General features: G+C 46.4%; 1 protein-coding gene across 3 annotated transcripts in view; it reads right to left on the bottom strand.

Annotated features, from left to right (window-relative positions):
* Positions 1–687: 687 nt before the first annotated feature.
* The window catches only part of ABTB2 (ankyrin repeat and BTB domain containing 2), a 98581-nt gene continuing 75419 nt past the window's right edge, over positions 688–23849 (bottom strand). For all 3 annotated transcript variants that reach the window (XM_029582071.1, XM_029582072.1, XM_029582070.1), the window contains 14 exons: positions 14573–14725; positions 14193–14358; positions 13847–13936; positions 12898–12999; positions 12049–12145; positions 10696–10831; positions 9335–9558; positions 8153–8331; positions 7361–7466; positions 7160–7262; positions 5361–5451; positions 3545–3613; positions 3170–3283; positions 688–1329 (listed from right to left, as the gene is read on the bottom strand). In XM_029582071.1, the coding sequence (XP_029437931.1) occupies positions 1132–1329; positions 3170–3283; positions 3545–3613; positions 5361–5451; positions 7160–7262; positions 7361–7466; positions 8153–8331; positions 9335–9558; positions 10696–10831; positions 12049–12145; positions 12898–12999; positions 13847–13936; positions 14193–14358; positions 14573–14725 (1828 nt within the window). In that variant the 3' untranslated portion in view covers positions 688–1131. The remainder of the gene's footprint in view (positions 1330–3169; positions 3284–3544; positions 3614–5360; positions 5452–7159; positions 7263–7360; positions 7467–8152; positions 8332–9334; positions 9559–10695; positions 10832–12048; positions 12146–12897; positions 13000–13846; positions 13937–14192; positions 14359–14572; positions 14726–23849) is intronic.

The following is a 23849-nucleotide window of genomic DNA, read 5'->3' as shown; positions in this document are numbered from 1 at the left end:
AAATCTGGACTCAGACAGCTGGCCCGCTCGGGATTCTCACCCCCCTACATTCCTCCTCCCGAAGTCACAACACAGGATAACACGGTACTCACTTCATTCCAGTTTTGGGAGTTTCGCACTGGCCACTTTACTGATAGGAAAAGTCTAAATTACCCCAAGATGCCAATCCAGACTGTTCTGAAGCTTTGGCCAGAAGCAGTAAGCACAGCAGCATCTCAGATAAAAGCCAGTAGGTCTGTGAGAGCACAGATACCAAGCAGGGTAGCCCAGTCCTTGTGTGCAGGGTGTCTCACTTCACCGCTGTAGCTTGACTATTCCTACTAATGCATGTCTGCACCGCTGCCTGTACCACTTTTCCAAACCACCCACATTCACATATTAATACAGTTACACTGCTGCTGAGCTGGGTCACACAGCGCAGAGCACTGCAACGCTGCAGCTGGAGCTTGGCATTGTTTGAATTCAGAGCTATGTGCCAGTTCATCCTATTGGGAGGGCAGGGTGTCACCGTTCAGTGCTTTGTGGGAAATTAAAGGTTCTTTGCCCTTTCATATACAGTATCTTATAAACGTTGCCACAGCTAAGTCTTTTGGGTGTGACATTTACCCACCCGTCTGAATGATTACTCATCCATGACATTTGAGTGCTCTACACAACATATTTAAGACACAGCTATCACGCAGTTGTACTGCACGTCAATGACTTCATTTGCGTACAGGTGGCGAGGTTGAGAGAGGCATCCTAAAAGTTTTTTTTTAACTCTCTTACAAACATGTCAGAAGCAACATCTAAATTCCATACAACTCTGCATGCGGTTACCATTATCAGCTTCTGCGTTGTGCTTATTAGAATAGTACCATGGACTTGGTCCCAGGTCAATGTTCTTGGGTGACCAGGCAATAGAAACTGCAAGAGTTTCCAAATCAGGCCGTGCCAGTGCGCGGCCAACTGTACGACCCGTCTTTCCTGTTGGTTCTCAGGCTCGCCGTTCCCTAACGGACCATGGATTGATATCCTCCAGCAGGTCATCAGGCCACAGTGAGGAAGTGCCTGAAGGACTAGCACAGAGTACAGTGAAATAGGCAGGGAAGTGAAGTCAGGAGGAGATTTGATGCTCCAAGTCTTCAGCCCTCACACTCTGGATGTGAAATACACTGAGTGCACTCGACTGGTCAGCGTGTTCTGCAAGTCCTGAAGAGGGTCTAGGCCCTGTACTTTGCTGTTTCTTCCAAAAATTAGCTGTCTGAATGAATCCTGCTCTAGCAGAACCGTCATGTGCTTTAGGAAATAGCCCTCACAGAACAAGGCCAGTTCTGTGGCGTTGTGAATCTGCAAAAAGAGATAGCACAGAGAAGATTTCATGAAATTCAACTTAAGGAAAACATCTCTCTTGTATCAGTTGATTACTCAGTTATCACTGTACAGGGAGAAGCACTTTATATTAAGTGTGTGTATAAATACACTTTTTTGTTTACAGTATATATAAGTACCGCACACACAGACGTATAGCCCTATATTTGGAACCTAGCTTCCTTAACATGTTTGAAGGCTTGTAAAATACTATGGTAGACACTGATTGCTTGTGACTCTTCCCTTGTCTCCTACTTTGTTAAAATGCGATGCACTTTCATGCAGTGGAAATGCCATAGACTTTTCCACTGCAGAGCGCAGCTGCTGTAATTCATTTAAACATTTTCAGATTTTTCTTACAGTACCCACCTCATGAAAGTCACTTTCACAGAGATGCTACAGACTGTGAACACATTCCTTGTGGCAACGGCACTACGGTGGCACTCCCAGTACTATATGCACTACCCAAGCTCCCCCAAACCTTGAATCTTGTGCCTCCTCCAATGTCAAACAACAGAACCAAAGGGGCAGAGATGCCTGATAGGTAATTCCTGGTATCATAAGCCAGCAGAACGGCTATAACCACTTTACCAGTACTTCTGACACTGGGTAGCAGGATTTGAATGAAACACATGGCAGCTGTTATTCTCCCTCGCCCCTGAAGCAGACATGTGATACGATGAAACACTGGCAGTGTCGGGCAGGTTTTCCAGCACGGGAGCATGGATTGTCGAAGTTGGAACAGACATAAGAACTGCAACTCAGAAAAGTACAGTTAAGTTGCTCTATATGTAGTTCCACTCCAGCTCGCAGCTGGATACTTTGAAATGGGAGAAAAATGTTAAAACCATTTAAAAATTATCTGCATAAATTTTTTCTTGAAACATTTGTACCACCAAGAAGCTAGAAAACGGTACTGGTAAATGTCATATGTCATATAGCCCCTGTGACATAGTAAGGGCAAAGGCTATCGGCGCCATTTTGAATACTGGCAGCCAATGACCCACGTGCAGGAGATCGCTCCAGGACACCCGCTGGACCACCAGGGACTTTTGGCAAGTCTTGTGGGGGGGGGGGGTCGACAGCTGCCAGTATTCAAAATGGCACCGATAGCCTTTGCCCTTACTATGTCATAGAGGCTATCGGCGCCATTTTGAATACCGACAGCCCGAGTGCAGGAGATCACTCCAGGAACCCCGCTGGACCACCAGGTACTTGGGGGGGGGGGTCAGGAGGGTGGGAGGGCCTATTCGTTGGTGATCCGTTGTATTCGTGGGGGTTCGTCGTACGTTTCGGAACCCCCACGACTACAACAAATATGGCATATATATTGCAGCTTCACAATACATCGAAAACGAATGCTCACCCCTAGTAAATGATTATACTCCAGTGGCCTTAGCCTTTCTAGTGGTTTATATCACATCTTATGATACCAGGGTTCCTATTAGGCATCTTGGCCCCTGTGGTTTTGTTGATTTACTCCCACTACACTGCCAGGGCCAAGCTCAGACGTGCACCATTCCCAGCACGGCACTATCACGGCATGTTGGTGGTACAGGCGTGCCCCAGAAGTGCCCACAATAATGTTATGTATTCTTGGCTAAGGCACTGGATTAAAATTGTGACGGTAACAAGATCATCTTTGTAGTGAGCCTTGCATTAATATGCTGGTGGTGATGCGCATTGCTCTGTCCAGTAGCCAATGGTTCATGGCTAGTGGCTGTCATTGTAATGCTCCATTAATTTGCAGGCAGCAGCCACAGGAGCTTCCAGGCAGTGCTGAGTGAGGCGCTGATCAGCAATGGCTCGGGCCGGCTACCTTTGCATATTTATAGATGTTCACACAGGTCTCCGGGTTGATGGTTTCTGCGCACAAGATCTCGCAGTGCCTCTGGAGGGCATCCAGCTGGAAGAGGCTGGCGGCTGACAGCAGCTAAAGGAGCAAACAAGAGTCCCTTAAACATCGCACAGAAGCTAAAGAGACAGCTGCCAGCACACGCCAGGCTAAGAAAGACGAGGTTTGTTCTGACACTTTTAACAATCTGATGCTTATCAGAATTGAAGGTTTATGACGTCATACCTGCTCACTGACCTCGCAACAAAGAACTGTTTGATTTCTTTGTACATGAAACCCTGGCAGACGCCTCTGAGCTTTTTCTTTTGATTGCTGATATTAGATAAATGTTCTTCTTACCTCGAGTATATCAGCTGCAGGAATCTCCATACATTCTGTTCCACCATGGTATAAATACTGCATCAGCATCTACAATGAACAGAGTTCAGCGCTTTTGATAGGACCATTTTACCTGGAATGTGTAGTGAATGCATTGTGCATTACGGGACATTACTCCCCGGATGGGAAGAAACATCCACCAGGGCCCTACTGCATTCTACTTAGAAAGAAAAACCAATTAAACTGTGAACAGGTGACAAAGGGAAGACTAAAACTCCCCAAGGGAGATAAGTTATACTTAGCAGCTTAGGCTTTAACTATCTGGCTAAGTTACATAGATTTTCAGCGGCAAGGCTGTGCCACTGAATATCCGCATAGAAGTAGCTGCTTATCCGCTGAAGTTTCCTGAATGGCTGCTCTGTAGCTATAATTTGGGTTGCTCTTTCATACGCGCATCATTTTGCATTTGTCCACATTGAAGTCTGTCTTCCAATTGGATGCCCATTCTCCCAGTCTTGAAAATTCCTCCTGCAACTTCTCACAATCCTTTTGTGATTTAACGACTGTGAATAATTTTGTATAATCAGCAGATCTGATCACCTCACTCATCGTTCCCATCATTTATAAATATATTAAAAAGCAGCAGTCTCGGTGCAGATCTCTGGGGCACTCCACTATTCACCCTTCTCCACTGGGAAAATGTAGCATTTACCCTCCTCCGTTTTCTATCGTTTAACCAGTGGGCAATCCATATTAGAACACTGCCTCATATCCCATGACTTTTTAATTTCCTCAAGACTCCTCTCTCCAATTCTCTGCTCACATTTAAAACGCATTGTTTCTTGCCGTATAATATCAACATAATCCGCCCTTTCCTTTCTGAGTGCACCACCATAACCCTTATCACCTCTCTTGTCACCACCTGCTTGAACTACTGCAATCGCCTTCTCGCAGATCTGCCTCCGAATCATCTTTACCCACTATGGTCCACCCAAAATTCAGCTGCGCAACTTATTGTCCTCCTGCACTGTTAGGATGATATTGCACCCTCTTCTCACAGTTTTACGCTGACTATCTGCTTCCACATTCCAATGCAAACTACTACTCAGCCACAAGGGCATTCATTCTACAGCTCCCCTACCTCTCCTCATGATCTGCTCCTGCCTGTGCCCTTCTCCTCCATGGCTGACTCCGCATGTTCCTGGAAGAGCTTTCCTTCAGGTACCACTTAAAGATGAGACTGCTTTTACATCAGAAATCACTGCTTCTTCCAGATCTTGACCCGCTCACGTTGAACATGCCTTACTGTATGCTTAAGTGGTTACTAGGAATTATTTGTCTCTTCTGTGTCTCAACAAGAATGTAAGCTCCACTGAGCCAGGACTTGTATGTATTTTATGTATCTACACTGCATCCATCTAGTAGAGCTATAGAAATGTTACGCAGCTACCCAATCATTTTGGTCATAAATGAAGATAAACTCCTAAATGTAGGAGCTCATCCCTAGTCAGTTTTCAAAGGGCCTGATTTAGGTGTCTAAGCCCAAAGTTTAGGCACCTAAATCCTTAGAAAATTGCCATGAGCTTAACCCGGATTCTTGCCATGGACCAGGAATCAGATGATGCCAAAGTTAATGATGCTGGCGATTGATGGTTGCAGTGATAATGCTGATAATGGTGGAGCAGACAGCATCATCAACACAACCATCAATCCCTATCACTACAAAAGCTGAAATGGCTCAAACTGCTATGGAATGAAAGTCTTAAATATTCCCTAACAATAGTCTGATTGACTTGCTATCGCTGATATTTTTGTATCGGTGAATACATTTGCATACCTGAAAAATGCTGTATTTCATATCACTAATCTCTATCATCTGCATGTCCTGGATTTCTTGTTCCGTCTTACTGGTCATCAGGGTCTTAAACCTGAGAGAAGTGGTGCAAAGGTCTTGCATTATAATATCATATTATACTCAGGGAGTATACGCATGCATATGGCAGCGAGTATTTTATAAAATACATGTATCTCTACCTCGCAAGGGCAAAAACATGCAATGCATTGAAACCACGTATATCAATTCATTGAACATGTGTACTTTTCCTACCTATTTTTTAAATATATGCACTTATATTTTATGAGTGAAAGTAAAATAGGACATACTTGTGTAAGCCCCGAGTTACATGCATAAGTTGGTCAATTTTAAAACAGGCGAGCGTAAATTAAATTAACCAGTGTACCAATTAATCCACCAGTTCACCCAGTCCTCCCACCCAGTCAGTGCTACACAATAAAGACATTTATTATCACTTACACCAAATAATTAGCAGGGGTAAAAATATGCGAGGAAGTTGGCCAAGGCATGCATGTAAGTGTCTTTTAAAATAGTAACTTGTATGCGTCTAAGCGTTGGCCTCACCCGAAACGTCGCTAGAACACCCTTTTTTATGCGCACGGAAAAGAGAAAATGCAAGCATATTTTAAACGTTAGAAAATACGGATCATGCGCGTAGATGCTACTTACACGAGTATATGCGAACCTTTACAGGCGTAATGTTTTGAAAATTCACCCCATAATATTTATATTTTGAGATTATTTAAGAAAAGGGAACATGGGAAAACTCAGATCACTTTTATGGAGTTTTCAATTTTCATTTCACTTTTGATGGAACTTAGGTTGAAAAATGCAAATATAAAACACATAAGCATAAGAAATGAAAGGATTACATAAATTAACTTTAGTCAGGTGCTAGAGATTCAAGATGACATAACAGAGTGCAACTGTTATACATTTCATGAATAAAAGTGGCTACACATGCAACGAGCTTGGGCTGGGTTTGAATTTTGGGCTCAGCTCCTGCTGGGGATCGCTCCCAGGAGGGAAGGCTGCGCCGGGCTCTGGAAGGAGCAGCAGCTCATGCTGGGCCACATGGGGCAGAGGGAGAGCTATGAATCCAGGCTCACGGCATAAGCGAGCAGCAGCCTAGGAACCAGGGTTCAAATCCCACTGCCACTCCTTATGAGCTTGGGCAGGCCCACCTCCATCCCCTCAGGGAAATACCCACAGCACCTGAATGTAATCCACTCTGAAGTGCTGAAAAGCAGAATATAAAGATCTAAAACAAATACATCGCCCCAGTTTTGGCAGATTCCACTTGACTTGGGAGTCCAGAAGGAGAAGAAATGGAACGTTTCCAGCTTTGAGATCCAAAGTGTCCGATGTGACTGCAGAAGCTCATTGGATCTTGCAGTTGTTGCAATACAAAGTTTAAAACATTCCAAATCACGGATTTTCAGTTTCTTTTGTATTTCATTTTATAAAAGCCAAATCCTCTTGGCAGTACAGAAAACCATTGAAGAGGTTCTCTAAGGGGAGACTAGAAAGGAATTATTTTATAGGTACAACTTTGTTTTAATCTGGGGAAAATAATATTAATGGACACAAAGACTGATTAATGAGAGAGAGATTTGGTGCATTTTTCGTCAGACAGAAAAGTACAGTTTCATAGCTATAATAAGGCTAATTCTGATTTTAGCAAGAGAGATGCCATGGCAGCTGCTAGAGGTCAACTGAGGTTGCCGCCAAGACATGAGGATGAGTTCAAAGATATTGGAGCAATCTGAAGTTGATCTTACCTGTCGGAAGCAGTAACCAACAGAACTCTGTGGCCATAAAATAACTTCCCTTCCACCAAAAAGGTCACATCTGACATGTCCATGTTATTCAGAAAGTGAGGATCTGGCAGAGAAAGGGAGAGAGAGCATGAGGCTTGCAAGCCGTGAAGAGCGTTAACGCTGGGGCGGCAGCAGCCTGAGAGAAGGCAGAGACCCTCGCACCTAGTCGTGCTGGCAAAGTCCTCTTGATCTCAGGGATACTCGGTACGGGACTGCTGCCGTAGCAGTGCGCAAAGATGTCGGCCAACTGCTGGTTGATCACATCGTTCTGCAAAGACAGCAAATCAGAGCTTAGTCTCCAAGGATAAGGGAACCCCCCTTCAAAGCAGCCAGTGTAATGCATCTTCCATGCGTTGCATGCTTTGGACTAACCCTGCTGCTGTTTGCAAAACTCCCATTTGACGTGGTAAAGGCACAGCTTGCAATGCCGACTAAGGATTGTTATAACAGCATCCAAACGGAAATGTCCCTGGGCTTGATTGCTCTGACTATTTTCAATATTTATTTATTTAAACCAGCTTATATTCTGCGATTTTGCACAGTATCAATACTGCTGTTAGATAACAGAATAAGCCCTGTAACGGGGTACAAAGTCCTTGAACTGAAGCTGATCCATCAGCTTTTTAGTCAGTGGGAGATGATGCATCGTAAGTCACAAAAGACATTTTGTATGTATGTATGTATGTATGTATATGTTATGTCAGATATCATCTTCTACCCTAAGATACATCACTAAAGAGCTATTAATGCGGTCCTCCCCATTAATATTATTATTTCAGATTCCTAGGCACTAATTATTTTTCAGGGAAATAAACTTCGCTCCTGGCTGCTGGTATCACAGCACGGCTGTGCACAAACTAAAAGGGAATGATGTGCGCAGTGCACACAGTGAGCAGGCTGGCTCTATAATGGGAAGAATCAAGCCTGGGATTATTTTCCTCGCCTGCCTCTTACTTTGCTGCTTTTCAGGATGGTGAAGAGAAGCTGCAGGCCTTTGTTGGTCAGCTCCTCGCCGTAGTCTTCCTGTCGGATACTGCTGAACTCCCGCAGGAGGCTCTGTAGCACGGAATAGCGAGACTGCGAGAAGGACGTCTGCAGGGACTCGATCCAGACGTGGAGCTTCCAGGGAACCCCTGCAAACACAAGGGCCTGTGATTCCGGGCCTCGGCTGGGAAGCTCCTGCGCTCCTTTGCATTGCTGACGCTCTTCCCCTACCAGCATTTATTTCTCACCCTGCTCCTCCTGTCCATCAGAACCTTTAAGGGAGCAGACTGGTGTACTTTTGCACCTGCTTAATGCGGGCAAAGTTTTGCCACAGAGAAGGCAATTTTCAAAAGGATTTGCACGCTTAAAAGCTGGGTTTTACATTTGTAAATGCACTTCACGCTTTTAAATTGGCTTTTGAAAATCGCTTTACTAATGTTACATTCGTGCACACAACTCCTTTGAAAATTACCTCCATAGATTTGAAATTTAAATCTAGGGGTGTTGGGTATGAAATTCACCCAGAACCCGCTCATGGGAAGTAGATGTCCTCTGTGGGAGAGCCAAAAGATATTTTATACCTCATAGTGCCATCTATCTCCGCAAGAATCAAAAAGGTTGGTAAAAGCTCACGTTTCTGGAACATTAAATATGAAAACACTTGATTTCCAAAATCTACTCCCTCTGTCGTATTGTATGCACCAGTCTGACTTTCTCTCAAGCTAGAGATGTTCATTTGTTTTAGACGAATTAGATAATTTCCCCGAAACAGGACCAATTAGACAGTTTCGTTAGCGCCCCAGAAACGAACAATAATTCGCCAAAATTCAGGAAAATTTTGAATTTCGTGTTAGTGCACACTAACTGAAATTAGTGAAATATGAAAAAAAAAACCCCGAAATGTGGAAAAAACGAAGTTAAGTGCAGGAAAAACAAAGTAGGCATCTCTATGTATGGCCCTGCTGTAGGGCTGTATAGACTGTCCGGGCCATCAGGCCTTCTGTTGGGCACATAGCCTGTGTTCGGCCCTGTCTGACCCCTGCTATTAGATTGTATGGACTACATCCAAGCCATGTGAACCTCCTCTGCACCTTACAGTCTATAAGTGCCCTGTCTGGCCCTGCTGTGGGGGCTGCGTGGACTCTGTCTTACCCAGGGCCCTGAGCTCCGTGGTGATGTCCACGTATCCGTGCTCAGCGCTGTAGTACATGGCCTCCTGCAGAGCCTTCATCCTGGTCCTGCAGAGCCGGACCTGCCCCTCGTCACTGCTGCTGCCGGAAGCCGCGCTGTCTACCCCCTCCGCCAGAATCTCCTCGAGGGACAGCACGTCGCCTTTCGCCTGCTGCGGCTGGGCCAGAAGCTTCCGGAGCACGTTTCTGAGACGCAGAGAGAGAGACGGCCTGTTCTTCTTACACACTCAGCGTTAGCAAAGGAAATTAATTAGCAGCAGCTCATCACAGGAAAATCTCAATGTGCCACAAACGCTAGAGGGGGGCGAAGAAACTGGGCTTATTTTAGAAATAAGCTGTGACTTATGTTAAACTAACCCAGAACAGAAACGGCAGGAGGGCCCACAGTCTGCGTTTAACTCTCTCTTTCCTTGACGCTCGGGGACTCTTAACTTACTCCGTGGTCCGCCACAGCACGTTAAGCGTGGTCTTTGTTTTTCAGTCAAAGTTTGGAGCCTTTACAGCTGCCAGCGTCTTTTATTAATCTCAGTCTTGATATAAACGAGTATCCAAACATTTCCTCTGACACTGAGGTTGATACTCAGTGCGGCATAATCGGGCTATAAGTAGCCCTGTCTGGAAATTCGTCCGTGCTGGCCAGTGCCACTTTGCCAAACAGCTGGATAAGTGAGGGGTGTGCGGGGGGCATTCCCAGCAGGATCTGCCCACCCGCCTAACTTGGCTGGATAAGTGCCAATTCTACGATAAGCTATAGCTAAGCAGATAAACTAACGCAGCTAACTGTAAGGTAGCCGAGCATATTCAGCGGCAAGGCCACGGTGAGCCAGGTGAGTTTTTCTGCCTAACTTGCTCGGTCGGATAGCGGCTGAATATTCACCTCACTGGTACATACTGAGGCGCTAGAAACAGTAGGCAACTTAAAAGTGATGACCAGACCAGTCTCGCGTATAATGCAGAATTCACTGAGCTCCCTTTCTCACACCTCCAGCCTCCGCCAAGCATCTCGTGTCTCACAAAGGTGTCAGATTAGCAGAAGTTCAATTATTAAGGGAAGTGGGGCATTTCCCTTTGAGAATCGAGCCGGCCGCAGACAAGAGGGTCCCATGTACCCTACAAGCATTTGCACTGGTTCTAAAACAGATCCAAATGTGCCCGCGGAAAACTCCTTGCTGGGCTTTCAAAATCTCTCTCTCCTCTACCCTCTCATCACCCCCTTTTTTCGACGCTGTAGTGAGGGAAAGGAGCTTTTTACACATGGAAAAAGCTTTGCAAGTGAAAGAGCAGGGGAAAGTAATGTTTGGATGTCGAGCGTGAAGAGATCACCTGTGCCCGTGGGCTGCTGCGTGGCTAAAGCAATTCATGTCCTCGTGAAGCGGAGACGTTACCCCGTTGGCTTCCAGCATGCTCAGCAGCGGGTCTGCTCCTCTGCTCAGCAGCAGGCTGACAAGCTCATAGTTCCCTGAAAAGCATCAGACAAAACGAGTGAAAGCAAATGCAGGTTTGGAACTGCCATGCAAGAAAACACAGAAAATGCATCCGACACAGTGCGGTAGAGCTCAGAGAGCTGCCACGTGGGAGATCTGAGTACGATGCTGTGCCCCCCAGCAATCCCAGCTGTGCCCCCTCTGGGTGGGACTCAGGGTACAGGGTTCTAGGCTGGGCCACACTGCAGGTGGTTAAACAGGGGAAAACCCATCGGGTAGAAATTATTATTTTTTTATTCCACCTTTCAGGCACTGCAGGCATTTCCCTCTCCCCAAAGGGCTTACAGTTTAAGGTCCTGATTTACTAGGGCTTTTCTCCCGTCTTCTGTCTATGGGAACAATGCTGAGTAAATGAGACCCTGAGAGTTTTACCTGAGGCAATGGAGGTTGACGTGACTTGCCCAAGGACCTGAACGCCGGTTACACTGGCTCTCAGCCTACTGCACCACTCACACTCTGCCACCCCTGCACTCCAAGCTGCGCTAGTGGCACTCACACACACATCCATGTGCAGATGCCACACAGAGTGGAGTCCAGCACATTCCCCCAGCTGCTGCCTGCTGCACCACTCACACTCTGCCACCCCTGCACTCCAAGCTGCGCTAGTGGCACTCACACACACACATCCATGTGCAGATGCCACACGGAGTGGAGTCCAGCACATTCCCCCAGCTGCTGCCTGCTGCACCACTCACACTCTGCCACCCCTGCACTCCAAGCTGCGCTAGTGGCACTCACACACACACATCCATGTGCAGATGCCACACGGAGTGGAGTCCAGCACATTCCCCCAGCTGCTGCCTGCTGCACCACTCACACTCTGCCACCCCTGCACTCCAAGCTGCGCTAGTGGCACTCACACACACATCCATGTGCAGATGCCACACGGAGTGGAGTCCAGCACATTCCCCCAGCTGCTGCCTGCGAAGGTGTGGAGCTGAGAGCCCAGGCGCTGTGTGGCTGTATCTCTGAATTTTCCTGGACTGGAAGAGTCTGCGATTATCATGAAAGGGGGAAATATGACTTAAGGGCAGATTTACTAAGCAAGCAACGGGAGAAGCCAAGTGAGCCCAGTCTTGTCTGAGCTTAAAGGAAGCCTGGGAGTCTGCTACAGATTCAGGCAGGCACACTCTCTCTTCAGTGCCTTTTTTTCTCACTCTGTTCTGAACGAGAGCATTGTGCTTGAAATTACCTGCAGCAGAGGCCAGCTGAAGAGGAGTCTCTGCAGAGCTGTCCTCTCCGATGGTGACAGCAGAGCCCTCGACGGGTGCACCAGCATCCAGAAGCAGCTACATGGGACACATCAGAAGCAGGAGCATCACTGAGGATACATTTACAGTTTGTGTGTGCACACTTGGGTACGTGTGAGTCTGGAGCATGTGTGCATGCTTGTGAGTGCACAAGTGCTTGTGTACACAGATCTGTGCTTAAGAGCTGAAATAAAATTCAATTTTTTATTCCCAGTGAAAGGGGAATACTGTGGAAGTGGGAGCTGTGACACAGTTTATACAAAACAACATAGCAAACACAATCTAACAATGAGATAATGGAAAACCAGGAAGCCATTTGCACTGGCTTTCTGCTAAAGCAGTTAGAGAGGGTTTGATCTATTTCACAGGACTGCTAACATCTTCAGCAGATGAACGTGTCCATTTCTTGGCTCCGGTGGGTCTTCTCGTGATCTCCTTCCTTTTTGTTCTAACACACCTTAGTTGTAATTATTTACGCCCACGTGGAGTAAAAGGTGTGCATGCGAGTGGGGCTCTGATAAGGATTAGAACAGCAACCCCCCATTAACTGTGATTCATAATGTTGGGAACAGCTAAAGTGAAGGAACTTTCCAGAGCTTTTAATAGTACGGAATGAAATATGTCAGAATGAAGATCCAGGATCTTAATACATTTGTTTTGATTACCAACTGATTTGTCTTCTAAAGCTTTAGAGGGGTAACCGAGCAGCAGCCGGTCTGGGGAAATGTAAGCAGAAGCACTGAGCAGTGACCCCTGGCTCCTGCCTGCCTGACCCGGGATGGATCCCTTACCTGGACCACCGAGATGTGTCCGTGCAACACGGCGAACGTGAGAGCTGTCCAGTGCCGGCTGTCTGGGTGCGCCGATGGGTGTCTGGGAGAGTGTCCAGGAACCTGGAGGAAGTGAGAGACGGGCAACGTGAGATTTCCCCTGCAATCCCTTGGAGCCTCCCTGAGAAGGCAGCGGGGATCTCAGGCCTTCATGGAAGTCTGCGGGACTCCTCCGTGCCTTTCCTAATTCCAGTGACTTTCAGACCCATCCCATGTGCACTTACTACAAATGTTCAGCAAAGCCTGGCGAGACTCCTGCCTGAGAGCTGTGCAGGCAAAGATGTTTTGGTTTGCTTGTAAAATGTTTTCATGCCTTTCCGGTCTTTTCTCTTCCTTTGTTTGCTTTTAGTGCAACTAAAATAAAGCAAAGGAATTTCTGCTGCCCACCACCTCTGACCTCCCTCCACCCCTCTCACTTCCCCAGTATAAAGTGGGCAGGAGTAATCCCCAGGGGGCTCCAATGGCCCTGGCCGACCTGAAGGCTTTGATGAGATGATGCTTGGAACTGATTGCAGCCGATATATTTTTAGCCTGCATTTATTGTGTTTGTTGTTTGATGTTCTGATGCTGCTGGCCGCATCTGCCCCTCTGATCGACTGGAACTGGGATATAAGAAACGGACTGATGCAGTGTCGTTGGGGGGCAGTGCTGCTGGTTCATGGTGTGATGCGACCCCTATCTTCTCCTAGTGAGAGCAGCGGGTGCGGTGGGCTCGCATTAGGAAGATTGGGGTTTTTTTTGTTTGTTTTTTTAAATATTGCTATTGCAGTTGTTACATTATCTTGTATTGATACATTTTATTGTAAAATTGCTTTGGGTCTCCCTTTCGAGATATAAAAATAAAAACAGAATAAAATAGAACAGAATTAAGGTACGAGACAGCTTGACCCTTGCCCTCTCTCATACTCACTGCTATGTCCAAGTTTGCTCCAGCGTCGATCAGCACCTGGACCATAGCTTCGTCGCCAGCGGCACAGGCGTACATCAGGGGCGTCATCCCCTAGGAAGGAGAAAGGTTAATCTGCATTGCTTCTCTGCCACCTGCCAGACAATAATCAGACTCTTCGTCGTCCGTAAAGCTTTTCTGCACTAGCACAGTGGGGATTGGAACCCCTCCCAGCCTTTGCCGTTTTACTGCCCAAACGTTGAAGAAGGAACAGCTCCAGATTCACGAGGAAGGGGGGGGGGGGGGGGGGGGGAGAGAAAACAGCCCAGGCAGGAGCCGAGGCCCCGTCACCCCGTCACCATGGGCTTACCTGCTCGTCCATCGTGTTCACGCCCTCCGGACCCAGCACAGCCACGGACTGGCTCATTAGGTCGGTCCTGCCACAGTTCAGCATTCGGAAGCCCAGGTCCTGCTGGAATTTCTCCGTGGCTGCCTTAGCGTCCGATCTCCTGAAGGAACTGAAGCAGCACTCGGGCCTGTGGAGGGCACGGAGCGACACGTGAGCAGGCCCGCTCTGCAAAGCGCCGTTCCGCCGCCAGGCGGGGGGGCGTACAATCAAACTGTTTTTATGTTTTTGATTAGCGGCAGACGAGTGCCACGGCGTCTGCCTGCCAGTGTGAGCGGCGGGGCTTTTGAATATTTCCCAGCGCGAGGAAGGGGGGTGGGGGTGGGGAGCGACTGCGCACGTACTTCAGCTGCCGGGGCTCGCAGTCCAGTCCCGGTAAGAGCAGCCTGGCTGCCTGTCGGATGTCGTCGCTGTCCACGGTCAGGCTGCGGCGATGCTCGGCGTACGTGACGGCCACGCGGATCCACTCCATCAGCGGGGGAAGCAGCATGAACGGCCTGCACAGGGAGGAAGGTGCGGATCAGATCGCTGCTAGCAAACTTTCTGCTTGGGGTGAGAGAGGTGGGGGGGGGGGGGGGGGAGGGAGGAGAGGGTGACAGCCACGACATGCCCCGTCGCGCCACGACATGAGGGCATGAGAAGCAGAGTCCCTGCACCGCCCCACAATAGATGGAAATGATCCGTTTCAGAGCCGTGAGCATGTGCAAATGATAATTGCAAAGTTACAGGATTTGTGCAAGACCTCTGACCCCTTTCCTGGCATTCGTACACAGAGCGCTGAGAATGCGCCGCACATGGTAAAGATGAGCCCAAGTTAAACAGGCACAGCTGTACGGGAGCTCTCTGTCCCTCAGAAAGAAGAAAGGCAATCCGAGGACACATGTTGTCGAGGATTGCAGAGGAAGTGCCAGATCCAGATTCCATGCAGATTAGCGGAATAGGTGTCTCTGCAGAAGAGAAGCTTGAGGTTGGCCCTCTGGGAAACCTGGGTTCAGTGCTCAGGCCTGCCTTTCGTTCCTTGAGCTGGGCAGGGCTGGGGAGGCAGGCCCAGCTATTGCTCAAGGGCGACACCTATTGGCCAGATTCAGGCTGCATGCAAACCCGGTTCCAGAGACAGCCATGATCTGTGGCCCTTGAGTTAAGATGGAGTTAGGGGTGTAATAAAATAACAGGAACCCCCTCCCCTCTAGGTAGCTGTGAATGAAGGCTCATAGTCTAGAAGAGGTTGGTTCTAAATGAGCTGGAAGCCAGAGGAGGAGGAAACTGTCAGGTTAAAAATGAGAAGTAATTGAGTCTTCGTGTGAGAGAGAGGACAACTGAGTGTGTGCAGGAGAGAGAGCTGACTGGTGGGTCACTGTCTCATGCCCGACAGTAATATACCTATGCATATCACATAATGCTGCTTATTACAGCAATTGTCCTGTATTTATTTTAAAATTTTCCATCCCGTCTTTCACTAATTCTAGGTGGATTACAAAGATTCAAACATAAAACAAAGTAAAAAACATAAAAAAACCAACAAAAACCAACAGTATACAAACAACAAATATAAATTTAAAAACAAAGCCAAAAAGAACATGGAAACACTAATGAGAGAGGTAAAACAGAATGCCACTATAGATACATTTAGAGAATACAAACAACAAGATCATTTAACATCTAACAAGAGATAGCAATAATTAATGAACAAGCTTTTCTCTCCACAGTCACACATACACACACAAGCAATTTTAATGGAAACTTTACCACTGCTTTTTATAATGTTTTATCTTGATTAACTATCTTAAGGAGAATCTCCTCTTACCAGACAGATGCTGAAGCCTGATTACTAGTCCCTTCAACACCTTGCAATCTGCTGCTTCACTACAGTGAGCTTGTGGTGACAGGCTACAGCCACACTGGTGCAAGGACAGGACTTGGGTATGGAAGGCACTTCCTGTAGTGGTGTCACTTCTCAGTGGTGAAGGAAATCACTCTCCAAGTCAGAAATAAACTCTTAATTTACAAAATGGGAGCAAGGAAAGGGCCCTGAAGGAAACCTCCCTATACCTCCAAACTCCTAATTCTCCCTAATAAACTTCTTGCCATGTTCTAGGCGTTCCCACAATATTCACTGCTCCACAGGAATAATTATAGTAGATGCTTTCTGCTTTACAGAACACACATTCATTAAATCTGCAATGACAGGTAATAAGAAAAAACAAATCATTTGGAGAAAATCCTGAGATTTTAGCTTTTGACTGTAAGAAGTGGAATGTTCTGGAACTCATTGCCCGTGCATGCAGTCACTGCCTGATGATGCACTCACAAAAGGTTACCCCCAAGAACTAAGATCTTTCACTAGACCACAGATAAGAGATCACATCAAAGACAGTTTTACAGTGGATTCACAGCGTAAGATGGTTTCTTATTACCTCGAGCTATATCAGACTAACCAGGAGAGATTATCAGTAGGTACCAATCCTGCATAAAAGTCTACTACAAGGCAAGCTTCAGGTCAGTCCATCACAGTAGTTGCTCTCTACCTGCTTAGAAAACCAGAAAAACAATTCTTCACTCTTCCATTTTTTAAAAACAAAGTGCTCTGTGGGTCAGTGCTATTCTTGTCCTGTGGTACCAGGGGGGCTTGTACCTCTGGCTTGGGATTCTGTGCTACCTGCATTGGTGGACAACAACCCTGTAAGGCTTTGTCAGACACACAGCTCTCACTCCAGCCCACTTGATTTCCAAGTAAAAGCTCAATTGTTCTTCTTCCTGACGGCATACTTGCCGTCTGAACAGATTTAAGTGTTTTGTTCTTTCCGGAAGACGGAAGTTAAGACGTTGAGAAGCAGAAGGCTCCAGGGGATTTGGAAAAGACGCATCTCCTCCATGTGCAGGTGGGCAACCACAGCAGGTTTAAGCTGAAGAAGAAACCAACATGCCAGAAACTGCAGCCAGTTTATTGTCAGGCTAAAACCAAGTTATCCTCAATGGTCCTTTCCTGAACAGAGACATTTAGGAGTTCTCCGTTTCTGATTTCCAGAAGGAGGAAATCTCTGGCCGATGAACCTCCTTCCACTAGAGCCATTGACCCAGTCTGGTCTTCTTGTACTTCTCTGCAAGGTCACAGCTGTGCTATTTAGCATTACAAATCTTTGCAACTTTCTGGGGCAGCAAACATGAGGCTGCACACCTGAGACACATTCAGCTTCCTAGCTCCTAAGGTTAGAAGTGCTGAGCTCACTCTAGTGCCGCACTAGTGTCTCTGAATTTCTCCTTTCTCCCCTTTCCCCAAACAAAAATAAACGTGCATTTGGCTTATACACATCCGACTTTCCCTTCCCAGTCACTTCTAGAACTTTTACGTGGCTTGTATGTAGCAGAGCCTTGTGAGCTGCACATGAAATATGCAAAAATGGAAAGCAGGGCACAACTGAATTAAAAAACTGTATTTAATAGTGAGCATGATGAGGGAGGAAGGGCTCCGCGATCTCAGCTTGCCTTTCGTGCATTGCCTTCCGAGATGCCAGGAACGCAATCATGTCGCACCACATCCATGAGACATGTCCACATCAGAAAGGTGGCGGCGACCACAACTGCAACAGGAACAGTACCAATGTATACGAACCTCTCGGTCTTTTGTATCACGAATGCCCTGTCGAACCATCACACAGCTAGAGGAGGAGATTGTAATGCTCCTGTGCTAAAGCCAAGTCAATTGTAAATGAGTGTTTATTCAGATAAAAATGTTTTAGTTTAGGTAGCAAAGTCTGGACGATAAAGAGGAAATTCAGGCGGCTTATACCAAAAAAAGAACCCAAAAACCAATCGACTACACTCCTTCACTAAGTCAGAGCTTGGTAAGTGGAGTGAGCGAGCAGAAGGAAGCGGTCCAGTACTTACCGTCACGTTATCTGTAAATTAGCAGTGACAGTTCTCTGTGCATTGAATTAACACTGAATAATGGCTTGCAGTTCAATTTGGGTTATCTGCTCTGGTATTCTAGCAAATAGGACAAGCTTCCCCAGCCCTGAATACGTGTGAAAACCCGAGGACAATAAAATCTTGCTCCCTTCAGCCTTGGAATGCATGTGTAGAACTGGGAGTCCATCCCATCCACCAGAGGATTTACAGAATTCAAAGTAGGAAGAGAGAACAAGCAACTTCATTAAACCAAAGCATGAACAGTGCATTCCTCTGCCTGATATTTTCCCCGAGGAGTCCCATAATTGTCTTAATTAAAGGCCACATAAGGTTTCCTTCTTACTCTCTTTTTATATATGTGGCCATGTTTTCCCCAGGCTGGTTCAAGGCCTGACATGATCACATACATTTACGCTCTGCCCAAGAGACTCTACTCCTTAGGGTCCTCTGGTGTGGGAACTTAATGTCAGCACGATTGCTGGCTGTTTCCCAGCAGATTGATTTATTTTGAACTGACTGCCTAAGCATCCAGTCCAAATTCAGTCCAGCACATGTCCAATTTATAGCCAGCACAAAAATATATAGCAGACTTAATTTTCATGTGGTTACGATCTTAATAATAATCCATATACGACCTAGGCCTCAAGAAATGCCATCCACTGGTGTTCAATCCAAGCATTTAACTCTAGTGACTGACTGCAGCTATGCCAACTTCCCAAAATTCAAGGATTCTTGGCCTTCATCCCAGAAAAGTTACAGAGGGTTCAGTCTCCTCCTGTAAATGGTTTCTAGTTACTGAGCGCAAGAAGCGTCGGGTGCAAAGGATTGTATCAATAGGATACAGCCTCAGAGTCCTCGGACATGACCCTTTCAAGAGAGGCTTTCATAAGAGCACAGAGAGACTCTTTTCGCCAGATGTGAGGTTCCAGCACAGCTCTGGATCCTCTTCAAAATCTGGGTTCAAACAGCAGCTGTCTCACCTGCGCAGAAGTCCGACTGTCTCAGAGAACTCCTCTGCATTAATGCGTGCGAGGGGGGGGGTCTTCCGGATTACAACACTTTTTCCAGCTTTTGGAAAAGATCAAAAATTGAAGGAACCCAGGCTTTAAACTTGCCACCGCACTGCGTCACATTGTGACACTTCTGCTTTGCTCTGGAAATGAAGTACGCGCGCCAGTGCATCCTTTAGCATTAGTAATTGCCGGGCCAGGGCGGGTGCAAGGGTATTAGGTGCCTAGGCGAACCTTCTGCCTTTGTTGAGATGCGTTTCGTGGCCTGCGAGCGGGTGCTTTTCTCGGCCGCAAGCAGGGTAGGCGCCACGCATGGCCACTGCTCACAGCCTGCCGATTCTGTGCTTTTCTCGGCCGCGAGCAGGATGGGCACTGCTCACAGCCCGCCGATTCTGTGCTTCTCTGGGCCGCAAGCAGGGTAGGCGCCACGCATGGCCACCAAGTCTCTACCCCCTGTCTGCCGTAAGCGGAATAGGCTCTGCTTGTAGGCCCCACATGGCCGCTCTTTGGTGCCCCCTAGGCGACCGCCTAGTTCACCTAATGGGACGCACCGGCCCTGTGCTGGCCTCAGGATCACAGGAAAGAGAGGATGCAAAGGGACCTTTGGTTAATACGTAGACGGTCACGAAATGCTCAGTGTGGGTTCGGATGGAAATTATATTTCATAAGCAAGCCGCTCTGGATCATTACGGATGGGACAAGAAGAAGCAGGGCTGGTGGCTATTATAATGCTTTCTTGTGAATCGGGAACGCCGTGTGCCGGCCCGTCCAGCATTCTCCGCTGTAAGCAGTCTGGCGTGGGTCGGTGCTTGGCTCTCACCCGCTGGTCTTCACTTGTATCACTATTTGGGCATCAGTGCCTGGGATTCTTTATTTCATTCGCTGTTTCACGTTCCATCAAATATTACAGTCTTACAGAAGACAGACACCCGCCACTTCCAAAGTCATCAAACTGTGAAGGCAGAGGTTTTCTGAGTGTTTATTTTTGTTCATTTAAATTAAGACTAACTTGCCTTTTTGATGATTCTGAGTGGTTGAGTAGCTAGAAAGCTGCTGCGGGAGGGGAGAGGGATGCAAATGCAGGCATGAGGTGAGTTAATGAAAGATTTACTTTTCTTGTGGATAGAAAGATTTAAATATTTTTGAGGTAACTAAATTATGAATGTTTACGAGAGATGCCATGAACGGATAGCGGCAAGGGCCGAAGCCTTGACAAATGGCGCTAGAACTCCCCATTCTAGTAATCCGGCTCCTCTGTGTGTCTGCTACCCAGTGTCCAACATGCGGAGAGGAGTGGCTGACTGGTTCATATCCCATTTCTCCCATTTTGCCCTCTGTTGCCTCTGGAGCAGGGAAATATCTGCTGTACCTGACTGCAACTCAGCTTAGGTTTGGAAAGGTAATTAAATCCAAATCCGTATGCACACAAAGCTTTCTGCGGATTTGTGTGTGAAGCCAGCGTCAGAAAGCCCAGAGTGCTGAGGAAATGTGCTCCTTGAATTTTTACACTGCCCGAGCAAAAAGATGCTTGGAACCGCTCCGCCCCGAGCTTAGCTGCCGTGGGGGCTTCTGCTGGTACAGCACTTTGCACTAAAGCACAGAGTATGGGGGCTGACTCCTCTAACCCCTCTGACTGGGTCCTGAACGCTTCCTCCCCCTGCCCTGTGCCGTCCCTCACCGACACAAATATTATTGTTTAAGCTCCGACTAAGTGCTTCCCCAGGAAAGAAGGAATTTCTGGCGCTGTGATTTACTCCAACAGAAGGCCGGTGCGGAAATAATATGAAGCTCAATCGGGAGCAACAATTAAAGAAAGGAAACCTATTGTGCGCACCATCCACGGCCAACAGGAATAAGCCTTCCTTTGTCTTTCTTCTCCTGCTTTGTGACGGGCCCTGGCGGATTTTCCTTCTCTCAGACGCAGTCCAGGGAACAGCGAATGAGAGAGTCTGAAGATGTGAAGCTTTCCGGATCCCAGGCTCTCATGTATTACGCTCATTCTCCTCCTATATTGTCCCTAACAGATGGAGATTTAATCCCAGGAACCTGTAGCTGACTGCAAATTGCTAGCACGATCCCCTGCCTCTCACAGCTAGCAAGCAAAAGATGAATTTGTTTTTTCCATGATTAATTTATTATGCAAATGGTTTCCTTTTTACTCAGAGCGCTCATCCTGCTGCACAAATGCAGGCCTGAGCAGTAGGATCGTGAAATGACTTTTCCTTCCATTGCTTGAAGCCTCTCTGCTTTTACTGTAGCCCTGGAGATGTCACGTTGTTGGCATGAGACCACTGGACAGTGTGGCTGCTCCGTGACCTTCAGGTCATGTTTGCTCATTTTACCAGATGAAACTGGCTTTCCTCCACCCCGAGCTCTTGCTCATCGAAAGCAGATTGTGTGATTCCATCTTTGCTTTCTCTGCTCATGGCATCGCCAGATGATGTTGTTTTCACCGAGCAGTAAAGCTGTGAGTGTGGGTCTCTATCCTGAAGACAGAAAGATCCACAGTACATAGCAGCAAGGTTAAAAGTCAGGAAACAGAGAGTAGGAAAAAGGTAAACAGTGGAGAGACTCAGGGATCTGTACTTGGACCGGTGCTTTTCAATATATTTATAAATGATCTGGAAAGAGGTACGACAAGTGAGGTTATCAAATTTGCAGATGATACAAAATTATGCAGAGTAATTAAATCTCAAGCAGGACCTTGTGAGACTGGAAGATTAGGCTTCCAAATGGCAGATGAAATTTAACATGGACAAATGCAACGTGATGCATATAGGGAAAAATAACCCTTGCTGTAGTTACGCAATGTTAGGTTCTATTTTAGGAGCTACCACCCAGGAAAGAGATCTAGGCATCATAATGGATAATACATTGAAATCGTCTGTTCAGTGTGCTGCAGCAGTCAAAAAAGCAAACAATGTTAGGAATTATTAGAAAGGGAATGGTGAATAAAACAGAGGAAGTCATAATGCCTCTGTATTGCTCCATGGCGAGACCACACCTTGAATATTGTGTGCAATTCTGGTCACCGCATCTCAAAAAGGATGTAGTTGTGATGGAGAAGGTTCAGAGAAGGGCAACCAAAATGATAAGGGGCATGGAATGGCTCCCCTATGAGGAAAGGCTAAATAAGTTAGGGCTGTTCAGTTTGGAGAAGAGATGACTGAGGGGGATATGATAGAAGTCTACAAAATCATGAAAGGACTTGAACAAGTTAATGTAAATTGGTTATTTACTCTCTCAGATAATAGAAGAACCAGGGGGCACCTCCATGAAGTTAGCAAGTAGCTCATTTAAAACAAATTGAAGAAAATTATTTTTCACTCAGTCCATAGTTAAGCTCTGGAATTCATTGCCAGAGGATGTGGTTTCAGCTGTAGGGTTATTGGGTTTAAAAAAGGTTTGCATAAGTTCTTAGAGGAAAAATCCATAAATTGCTATTAATTAATAATCAATAGTAGCTTGTGATTTATTTAATGTTTGGGTACTTGCCAGGTACTTGTGACTTAGATTGGCCACTGTTGGAAACAGGATGCTGGGCTCGATGGACCCTTGCTCTGACCCAGTATGGCAGGTCTTCTGTTCTTAGGTTCTTATGACTCCTGCTTCTCAGCTAATCACTTAACCTCTCTCTGCTCAGACTTAAATCGGAAGATTGTAATCGTGTGAGTTACTGTGCCCAGTGTTGTTATTTTATAATAGTGTGGTATGCCTATATGGTGTCTGGAAATGAAAAGCTGAGAAACTCTGATAAAAGAAGATAAGGTCAAATGTGCTAACGTTTCTTCCCTTTTGTGTCCACGTGAAAAACACCTAGGGGCAGATGTATTGAAAGATTTCTCCCACTGGGTGTCTGGCCCTATGAATGTAAAACTTTTCAGTGTCAGGATAAGTTAATGGATACCCAGGGAGATTTCACTTGCACCACAAGAATCATGGGGCAATGCATAATAAGATCTATTAAATATTCACGTTTAATGAATTTGAATACTACCCCTTGCACCGTTCCAGAAGTGCTGGACATTTCAGATAATGACTATGAATTTTGTATTATTTTTTAAATGTTTTTTATTATCTTGTTTTACGATTACATTTCATTTTATGTTTAGATATATTTTATTGGAATTTGTATATTTTTGAAATGTTTGTAAACCGTTGGGACGGCTAGTCTAAACAACGGTATATAAAAGCCTAATAAATACATAAAAAAAATAAACAAATAATCTCACACCCTTGCTATTCTTTGTGGTTGCAATAGATAAAACATCAGTATTCTGGAAGTGTGCTCATTAAGATGGAATAAATCCAGAAAGCTTCCTGTGCTTCACATTCAAAGATCCTTAAATCAAACCTGACACATTCAGAGGAACTCAGAAATCTCAACATGGTTTTTCAGTTGCCTTACAGGAAAGAGATGAGTGCTCACATTCCTGCTCTTCCAGCAGTTACTCAGCTTGGTGATGGATTGCACTCAGTTTGCCTCCAAAGGGCTAATAGCTTTTCCACAATTGTCTGCTTAAGTCAACAAGATGTACGTTTCCGGAACAGCTTGCCATGAGCTGATGGCCACCCGATAACATGTCAGCAGGTACGTACATGACATGGAGCCAGAATCAATCACTCCTAGCGCACATGATGAGAGGGTCCTGGGGGTGGAAGGTTTGAGAGCGGGTCCAAGTGGGAAGACTCATTACCAAAAAAA

This window comes from Rhinatrema bivittatum, chromosome 17 (assembly GCF_901001135.1).
Source record: "Rhinatrema bivittatum chromosome 17, aRhiBiv1.1, whole genome shotgun sequence".
NCBI classification, from domain to species: domain Eukaryota; kingdom Metazoa; phylum Chordata; class Amphibia; order Gymnophiona; family Rhinatrematidae; genus Rhinatrema; species Rhinatrema bivittatum.
Note: the sequence above shows the minus strand (reverse complement) of the source record. Positions and strands in the feature narration are given on the sequence as shown.